Here is a 9715-nt window from a genome sequence, read left to right on the forward strand (position 1 = left end):
AAAACCAGATTACTAGGAGATCAACCTTTAAGTGTGAGAGGTGACCTGCTGCTCAGACAGGGACTTTTCGTGCTTTTCCTCTGAGGCTGGTTAGCACCAGACGTCAGAAAACAGTGCTGAAGATGCCAAGGCCGTAAGTCAGAGGCAGGGAAAATTAATTTAGCTCTGGTGACTATACTCCATGACCATGAAGTATATTCACAAACATCTGTGCTTCACAAGAACCAAAAAACATGAATCAGCCCAGGAAAGTGACAACTAGAAAATACTGATGTGCTACTCCCCAGTTTAAAAACTTCCACTCTATCTTCCAAATCCCCAGATGGCTGGTGAAGACTAAAACTTGAATAATCCTTTTAAAAACAACCTGACTTTACCAAGAAGAGTTGACCGTGCATAGGCCCCAGGGTACAGCAACTCCACTCAAAATATACACACTACAGCAGAGTTCCCAACTCAGTGCTGGGCAGGGGTTTCAGCGTGTCAAAATATCAATCCCCTCAGCCCTCAGGGGGCCCAGCTCTAGCCTGGGGGCCAGTAAAAACAGCCTCTTCCATTTAGCACACTGCACCAAATACTATCATTTCTTAAGTATGCTGTGCTTTGAAACTCTTGCAAATGATTTCCCGAAGATGTGTTCCTAATAGCATTGTACATAATATATTGCAAAAAATGGAAACATCCCATATGGCCATCTAGAACGGATATACAAGTTGTGATATATTCATACAATTGGAATACTATACAACAGTAAAAATAAATAATGGGGGTCGGCCCCGTGGCCAAGTGGTTAAGTTCACACCCTCTGCTTCGGTGGCTCAGGGTTTTGCTGGTTTGGATCCTGGGTGCAGACATGGCACCACTCATCAGGCCATGCTGAGGTGGCATCCCACATAGCACAACCAGAGGCACTCAAAACTGGAATATACAACTACGTACTGGGGCGGGGGGCTCTGGGGAGAAGAAAAAAGAAGACTGGCAACAGATGTTAGCACAGGTGCCAATCTTTAAAAAAAAAAAAATGAATGGGAAATTTCAAAAATATACCATTAAGCAAAGCAAGTCACAGAAGAATATATACAGTTTGTTTCATCACTATAAAGTTCAAAAATTAGCAAAACTAAATAATATGTTTTCTGGGGACACATATATAGATGCTAAAACTATGAAGAAAAGGAATGGAATGATTAACACAAACTTCCTGAGAGTGGTTCGTGAGAGAGGGGGCTGGGGAAACTATCAGCAGCACACACAGGGAACCTGCTAAGGTGGCATTTCTCAGCCTTTTCCAAGTCAGAGCACACGTAGAAGATGGGTACACCAGGTAACTAGAGAAGGCTGCTTAACCAGAAGAGACCAGTTCAAAGGCCCTCCCCAGCCCAGGCTCCGCAGAGCCACTGCAATGGCAGAGAGGCTTGACATCCGGGGAAGAGCAGGTGGGAAGTTCTGTCCTACAGTGCTGGTAATGTTCTCTCTCTCAAGCTGGGTGGTAGGAACAAAGGAGTTTTATTATTTAAACTGCATATATTTTGTATGCTTTTTTGAATATATATGGTACTTGTAATTAAAAAGTTAAAATCAAGATCTTAGTTAAAGTTTCCTATAATCAGGTCTGAACCTCATCAGGTCTGACCTTTTACTGCTACTCCAACAGGCTCAAAGCATCGCTTTCCCACAAACACCACATTCTCCCCTCTACACTTCTGCTCACATGACTGCACCTAGAAAGCATTTCCGCCTCTTCTCTACCTATCCATTTCCACATCATCCTGCAGGTTCTAGCTAAAGGTCCACTCCCAACTAAAAGGTCTTCTCTGACAAAACTCACTTTCCACATCTCTTCATTAATTTCTGATTACATGATTCTCTCACGTAACCCATTTCTGTACTGCTTTGAATAGTTACCTGACGTTACAGGCACTGCTACACTAGCATAGTAGAACGAGTACTGGATTTGGACCCAGAAAACGTGGATTCCAATCCCCCAGCTATAAGACCCATGACAAGTTTCCTTCCCCACTGTGAGCTTCTCAGCTATAGAATACCTCAAATTGATAAACACATGTGAATTAAGAACCACACAGCAATGCTCAGTAAATACTTATGACTTTGACTCTTTGGCGGATTTCCAACGTACACTGTAGGACTGTAGAGGTCAGAAACTGTTTCATACAGAATAAGAGAGGGAATGAGATGTTCCATGTAAGTACATTTCTGGATAATTGAAGCATATTTCTTTAAGTGCCATAATCTTTGGGATTATTTTACCCAGTTTGGATAAAAACCTTTGTAAAGTGTAGGTTAAATTCCCTTCTTGGATATAAGATTCAGAAGATCTTTTAACCTTTCAATAATGATTGAGGGTTAGCATTATGAATTTCAATTATTCTACTGCAATATAACACAGTGGCTCCCTACACTGACGCACACGGAGCTCATCATTGTGGCTGCCACACTATGCTTGCTTTTGTACTTCTCCTTCTACCCCACCAGCAAATTATTAACACTTATTTCTATCAGCTCCACTCCCCTTCATTTGCTACTTCTAATTCTGAAAAACCAAGTAACAGCAAAAGGTCCCTTTTGCTGCATAAGCTTTGGATGCTAAGGGGCCCTTTTTCCAGGCTGAGTGATTGCTGTCTATGCTCTAGATCTGAGGTGACTGGATAAATCAAAGTTTCCATTGGACAGAACCAGACTTGGTGGTGAACAAGATGCAGTCCATACAGAAGTTAAAACATAATGATATACACTTGAAATTTATGTATTATAAATCAATGTGACCTCCCTAAACTTTTTTAAAAAATTAAAGTTACCGTACTTCTTCTTAGAGCATGTCATACTCACCAAGCCCTATGCATATGTGCTGGAAAACTCCTGAGGAATTCGAACTGCAAGCTCTACTGATGATCTACTGATGCAGGTCAATAATATTACCCTCATATAGGAATAATAATTATCACCACGGAGCACCTCTGTGCCAGGCACTTTAAGAAAGTATTTGTAATATAAAGGAAATCACCCCTGGGAACCATTCTTAAACACAGCAGCAAAATTTAACTGCAACAAAACTAAATAGATTTCTAAATTTGCTGCCTTGCCAGAAAAGATCTTTATGTAACTGCGGAAATATATGCAACCGGGTAACTGGTGGTGCTGCCTGCACTTTAATAAAAAGAACGGCTAACAGCACTCCATGAAATGGGAAGCATCTGAAGAGGAGTCAGAGACTGACAAAGGAACTTTTGGAAATATCTGAAAATCTGATCAATGAACAAGCATTCTTAGAAGGTTTTGTGCAAGCTATTAAGTCTTGTTTCTTTCCTACTTACCATTAACGCCAGTTTATAAAGACCAGTTCCTAAAGAATAACTAATAAACTAATAACTATATATGAACTTTCCAAGCAGCATACCTCACTGAATTGCTGGAACAAAAGAGATGGCAAGAAATCCTGAGGGTGTAAATCCACAAGAGGCCCCGTCCAATTACTCTGAACAAAAAGTTGCAAACTGCTCACACCAAGTAGGAATATCAGCTGTTGTCTGCATATAAGAATAAAGAAATAAATATGCACCGCTATCATTGTATATCCACACATATTATTTCATTTCAGTTTTATTAAGAAGAACATATCAACCAAGATTTATTGCGATTACTCAAGAGCATTACAAAAAAATTTCTGAAACCTAAACAATTTAAGTCTGCAATGTCCAACATTATAACCATGAGCCACGTATGGCTCTTTTAAATTTAAATTAATTACAATTAAATAAAATTTAGAATTCAGTCCCTCTGTTGCAGTGTCCACATTCCAAGTGCTCAATGACAAACGTAGCTAGTGGCTACCGTACTGGGCAGCACAGATACGGAACATTTCCATCATCACAGAAAGTTCTCTTGAAAAGCACTGCTTTAGGTCCTGAGCAGGCACTTGCAACTTTTCTTGCATTTTATTGAACAGCTCTGACGCTGCCAGATGATATATGTAAAACTGATCTGATACAAAAGAAAACTGCCAAGAAGTTGTTTTTAAACATTTTTACTGACCCTGTCTTACCAACTGCTAGAACAAAAAGACCCTTAGAAATTTTACTTGAACCTACTTTTTTTCAATCCTGCTTTGGCTTAAGACAGGTGTGGGTAAACTTTATCTGGCAAGGGACAGATATTAAATATTTTAGGCTTTTTGGGTCACATGTGTTTCTTTTTTTCCAACTCTTTAAAAATGTAAACAGCATTCTTAGCCACGTTGACCCACCAGTCATAATTTGCCAACCTCTGGATTAAGAAAAAATAGGTGGAGATTCAGCTGTAACAAATATCAGCCAGAGAATTCTGATGTTTCGTGTGAAGAGAAAATAAAAGCAGTCACCTTCTTCTCCCCATGTCCCCTGGGGGATCCTTCTCCCCTTATCCCGTTTAAGGAAAAAAAAAAATCAAATCCACAAGCCTGTGGTAGCCAGAATATAAAGCTCTGGATGCACCACAACTGAGAGCAGAGCAAAGCAGCAGCAACACTAGAGAAAACAGGTGACAAAAGAGCCTGTTGTAATTAGAAAACTTGGGAAAAACAGGTGTGCAGCAAGATCTTAAAGCCTTCATATAACTGTCAAAATTCTACCTTTCCGTTTTGTCCAAATCTGCTGAGTAATCCAGGAATGCTACTATCTGCTTCTCTAGGTAGCTGTCAATCTTTTCTTCAGTCATCGTTGTTGAATTAAAAATATTTTGAGTCACTGAATTTAAGAATATAGCCTCATAGTTCCCTTCTAGCAGCAACTGTAGATAAGATCCACTCTCTGTAATACAAAAAGTTAGCCCAGTAACCCAAAAGAACAATTATTTTCATACTGTAAAGGATAATATTATTAGGCAGATCTACCCTTTTAGTACACAAAAAATGCAGATACTTAGAATGCTTGCTATACATTAATCACAAAGCACTGAGCAAATTCCTATTATTACACAAACGTCACTTCTCCTAGAATTAGAAGCTCATCCACACGATGAGCAGCAAGGTAGAAGTTAGACCCTGGAATAATATTCCTCATTAGTAAGTATTATCACCTTTCTTCTGGGAATTAGAAAGATTCCTACTGACAACAGACAAGTTTCCTCAGTCAGGATTCTAAGACCTCCCACCAACAGACTCCTCCTACACCCACTACACTCCCTGATGAAAAGTTGGTTCGCTCATTGTTCCTCTAATGTCCCATGCACATTCCTGCCTCCACACTTCTACACTTGTGATTTCTCCTGCTGAACTTTTCTCCACTCGTCAGTCTTACTCTTTAATCAAAAATCAGCTTGTCTTACTTCTTCCATGAAACTTTTCCAGACGACCAGACTTCAGAAAGTACCTCTCTCTTGAAACACCTATTGTGTACACACACACAGCACTTATATAATGTCCTAACTTATTATCTCTCTTCCGAGTGCAGCCTAAACCAGATGTGCCTATATCCCACTAGCAAATGTGCCTTTTAACTCTTTCTCTCTCCAGTAAATGTGCATTGCTCACAAGATTACATCTTTGCTGCCTCGTTTCAGCTGTTCTGCTTACCAGCTGTTTCACCTTAAATAAATTACTTAACCAATCTGAACTTAAATGTCTTCATCTGAAAAATGCGATTAAAAGTAGTATCTACCTTACGTGTCTATTATAAGGATTAAATGACTGAAGACATGTGAAGGGCTTAGAAAAGTAACTGACATTACCATTATTATTACTGAACCTGCACGGTGAGAAGTTTAGGGTAAAGACACTCACGGAGCCTAAAGACCACGCCCACCACGTCAAGGACACAACAAACCAAAGCTGTAAGAAATCAGCTAGATTTTGGTAGGAAGAATATAAAACAAGGAGGGATGAGAACCCAGCCACCACCACCCCTTCTCGCCACAGTCCCCACGCTGGCCTAAGTCCCTGGCAGGTGCACCTCTCTCACCTGAGCCGGGGACTCCCTCCTGCTTCCATTGCTGCCGCTCAGCCTCAGTGGAAAAGCCCCTCAGAACTGCCAGCTCCGGGGTCCACATCAACCCGGACATCGCTGCAGCTAAAACGTCTTCCTACAAGGGCCACACAGGACTCAACAAAAGAAAGTGAAAGGAGGAGGGTCCAAAGAGCCGAAGTCTAGAGGCGACAGTTCCAGTAAATAAGTTCACAACCCTAGAACCCCCCCATGTGTGGATACAGGCTCATGGAGGCGGCCATGACAGCAGCGCGGGGCATCCTGGGAAACACACACCGTGCTCAGCACCGACTTCCGCCTAGGAGGCCAACCAGAGTCATTGGTACTGAGCAGGCCCCGTGGAGATGCCCCGTCCCGAGCACGGGATAGGCGGAGTTGGAGGGGAGTGGCTGATCTCCGTCCCGCCCCTAAGGGGGCGCTGCCTCGAGGAGCAGAAGTGGAGGGCGTGGAGTCCTCGCGTACCGCCCACCGAGGACTCGGGTTAAAATGTGGCTCAAAGCTGCGGTCTTGCTCAAGCGCGGTTTAGTTGGAGGGTCTACCGCTTTGATAACTAAACCCTTTTGGGTCAGAACCCTCCTAACTTCCTGATGAAAGCAGTAGTCCTTCCCGCAAAATGCACGTGGGCCCTACTACCAACGTTTGGGTACCGTGGCTGGGAGTTAGAGACCCTGTAAAGTGGAGTGCGTGAACCCCAGGTTAAGAACCGCATCAACAGAGACTCTTTATTCCTGAGTGAACTAAAGTGTAAGAAAAGTATCTGGTTTTGATGCTGATAGCACGTAAACCATGACCGAGTGGGACATCTGGCCGGACCGCTGGCGCAGCGACGTTTTTGGAGGATAGACTGAACGCTGTCGAAATCCGCCTGCCACCCCTCCTGCCTGCTGCTGAGCACAGAGCTGATGCCTTATCCGCACGTCCTTTAGTCTTCACAGCAGCACTCCTAGGCGAAAACCAAGGCTCCGAGAGCCGGAACTTGACAGCGGGGCACTCTGCCCGAGTCGCCTTGAAGCCTGCACTCAGTATGCCACTCACGATGCAGGAGAAAGCTGCAGGGTAACATCGACCACGCAGGATTCTTGGAGGAATCACGTGCAGCTCTCTGGAAGACCCTCGCCCAGTACCTGGCTCCAAGGCAGAAAAGCTAAATAATTCTTAATTCACTCTGTCTCACTACCTAGAACCCCTCTAGACTTCGGAGGGAAGAGGTTCTCAGCTCAGTTCAGCCGCTGCCAGTAGATGCCAAAGGAAGCCAGACCTGAGCTCTAAGAGAAGAGCGGATGCCCTAGGATGTCTTCTCCCTGAGAAATAATGAAAAGCTATTTGTGCAGGGAATGGTATTTGATCAGTGTGTCCGCATGGTTTTCCAAGCACAAGATCCAACACTGTCAAAACTATTTGACAATTGTTAAAAAGATCAGCAGTTGTAGAAACACACTGACCACTGACCACTGACCACTACACCAAGTTCCTCACTTGTGTGTGGAACCCCATTGACCCACACTGTGAACTTGCAGCTTTCACTATAGTTCAAGGTTGGTTTGTTTTAAATAATGTGTTATGCTAGACAGTGATTGTAATTAAGTCTGTCTCCCTTCAGGCTAAATGGACTCCAGTAATAAAATGGGCTGAAAAAATATGGTCTCAGTTCTGGCCCAGTGGCATAGTGGTTAAGTTCACCCACTCAGCTTCGGCAGCAGGGTTTGTGAGTTCGGATCCAGGGGGCAGACCTATGCACCATTCATTAAGCCATGCTGAGGTGGGTCCACATACAAAATAGAGGAAGATTGGCACAGATGTTAGCTCAGGGACAATCTTCCTCAAGCAAAAAGAGGAAGATTGGCAAGAGATGTTAACTCAGGGGCCAATCTTCCTCATAAAAAAAGGAAGAAACAAAGAAAAAAATATATGGTCTCAGTTGAAAAAAAATACTAAATGGAAACGGAGCCGGTGGGTGAGATATGCTTTAGAATCAGTGTGGAGTGCTTTGGCTGGGCGGTCTGTTGGGAATTCAGATGTCACTGTCTATGTCTTTTTCTTGGGCTGGTCGGATTTTTCAGACAGACTCTTTGAAACTCCTACCTGTATGGTTAGGGCCTGGCTGCCAGAGTTCCAGAGCCAAGTGGAAGGAGAAAGCCAGGAGTCTTGGGCTGGCCCCGTGGCCAAGTGGTTAAGTTTGCGCCCTCCACTTCAGCAGCCCAGGGTTTCACCGGTTCAAATCCTGGGCGCGGACATGGCACCGCTCATGAGGCCACACTGAGGCGGCGTCCCACATGCCACAAGTAGAAGGACCCACAACTAAAAGATACACAACTGTGTACTGGGGGGCTTTGGGAGAAAAAAGAAAAAAATAAAATCTTAAAAAAAATTTAAAAATTTAAAAAAAAAAAGAGAAAGCCAGGAGTCTCAGCATTCAAGACCCAGTCTGTATATCCGACCGTCTACAGCTCTACACACCGCTGCGGACCGGGCGGGGGAGCAGCGCGCAGTGATTCCAGCTGACTGACTCAGCTTTGCAGGAGTCCTCCTCATTTTAGCGCCTCCTCTTCCCACCCCAGAGCTCCGGTCCCACAGGCCTCTAGTGCTTCAGGGATCATTCAGTGTAGATAAAAGTCTACCTTAGCTTTTCCCATTCCATTTTTAGGATTGGGCTTTCTCGGGTCAGCTAGGTCACTTATCTAGCTTCCCAACAGTGTTACCAACTCTCATCTCTTTCATTGTGAGTTATGTCTTAATTTTTTTCTTTACCATAGTTTTAACAGGTTTCTGAAGGAGGAGAGAAATTAGATGCATTTTTTTAAAAAATTTTTTAAAGATTTTATTTTTCCTTTTTCACCCCAAAGCCCCCTGGTACATAGTTGTGTATTTTTAGTTGTGGGTCCTTCTAGTTGTGGCATGTGGGATGCCACCTCAGCATGGCCTGATGAGCGGTGCCATGACCGCGCCCAGGATCCAAACTGGCGAAACCCTGGGCCGCCAAAGTGGCAGGCTCGAACTTAAGCACTCTGCCACGGGCCGGCCCCCTAGATGCATATACTTAATATGCCATGTTTACCCAGAACCTTAAACTATATTGTAAATGACACTTCTCTCCAAGCAGCTTCAGGTTGGATACATTTATGTACTTTAATTCTATCTGATGTCTTTTTAGGTAGGAAAGGGGAGGCAGGCTCTTCTCACTAGCTCAAGCATGGAGAAGTCGGGATGGTAACTAGCATTTCATGACCCTTCAATCCCTTTTCACATTCTTTAACGAATCTCATGTTTAATAGTAATAATTTTAAAAATGTTTGTAGCAGTATTTTTAGTCATAGCCCAAAACTGGAAACAATGCAAATATCCATCCACAAATGAATAAACAAATTGTGATATATTTGTACATTGGAATACTGTTCAGCTGTAAAAAAATAATGAACTATATATATACATAACGTACACAAATATCAAAATAATTATGCTGAGTGAAATAAGCCAGAAAACAAGAGAATATACAATATGATGCCATTTATATAAATCTAGAAAATGCAAACTAATCTATAATGACACAAAGCGGATCAGTGGTTGCCTGGGGATGGGGAAGATGGAGCGGAAGCAGAGAGGGACTCTCGAGAGGAACAAGGACACGTTGGGGAGTGATGGCTATGTTCTCTATCCTGATTGTGCTCATGGTTTTGTGGGAATATATATATATGGAAAAATTTATCAAATTGTATGGTAAAAAGATGTGCAATTTATCCTAT

At 42.9% G+C, this 9715-nt stretch overlaps 1 protein-coding gene across 4 annotated transcripts in view; it reads right to left on the reverse strand.

Moving 5' to 3' along the window:
• Positions 1–7292, reverse strand: part of TTC27 (tetratricopeptide repeat domain 27) — a 177548-nt gene extending 170256 nt beyond the window's left edge. For 2 of the 4 annotated variants that reach the window (XM_070236482.1, XM_070236481.1), the window contains exons 1-3: positions 5952–6252; positions 4625–4802; positions 3416–3545 (exon numbers count right to left, since the gene is read on the reverse strand). In XM_070236482.1, the coding sequence (XP_070092583.1) occupies positions 3416–3545; positions 4625–4802; positions 5952–6051 (408 nt within the window). In that variant the 5' untranslated portion in view covers positions 6052–6252. Of the gene's footprint in view, positions 1–3415; positions 3546–4624; positions 4803–5951 lie in introns of all 4 variants that reach the window. The other 2 variants (XM_001501379.7, XM_023619259.2) reach the window with 2 other exon arrangements.
• Positions 7293–9715: the final 2423 nt, after the last annotated feature.

This window comes from Equus caballus, chromosome 15 (genome assembly GCF_041296265.1).
Source record: "Equus caballus isolate H_3958 breed thoroughbred chromosome 15, TB-T2T, whole genome shotgun sequence".
NCBI classification, from domain to species: domain Eukaryota; kingdom Metazoa; phylum Chordata; class Mammalia; order Perissodactyla; family Equidae; genus Equus; species Equus caballus.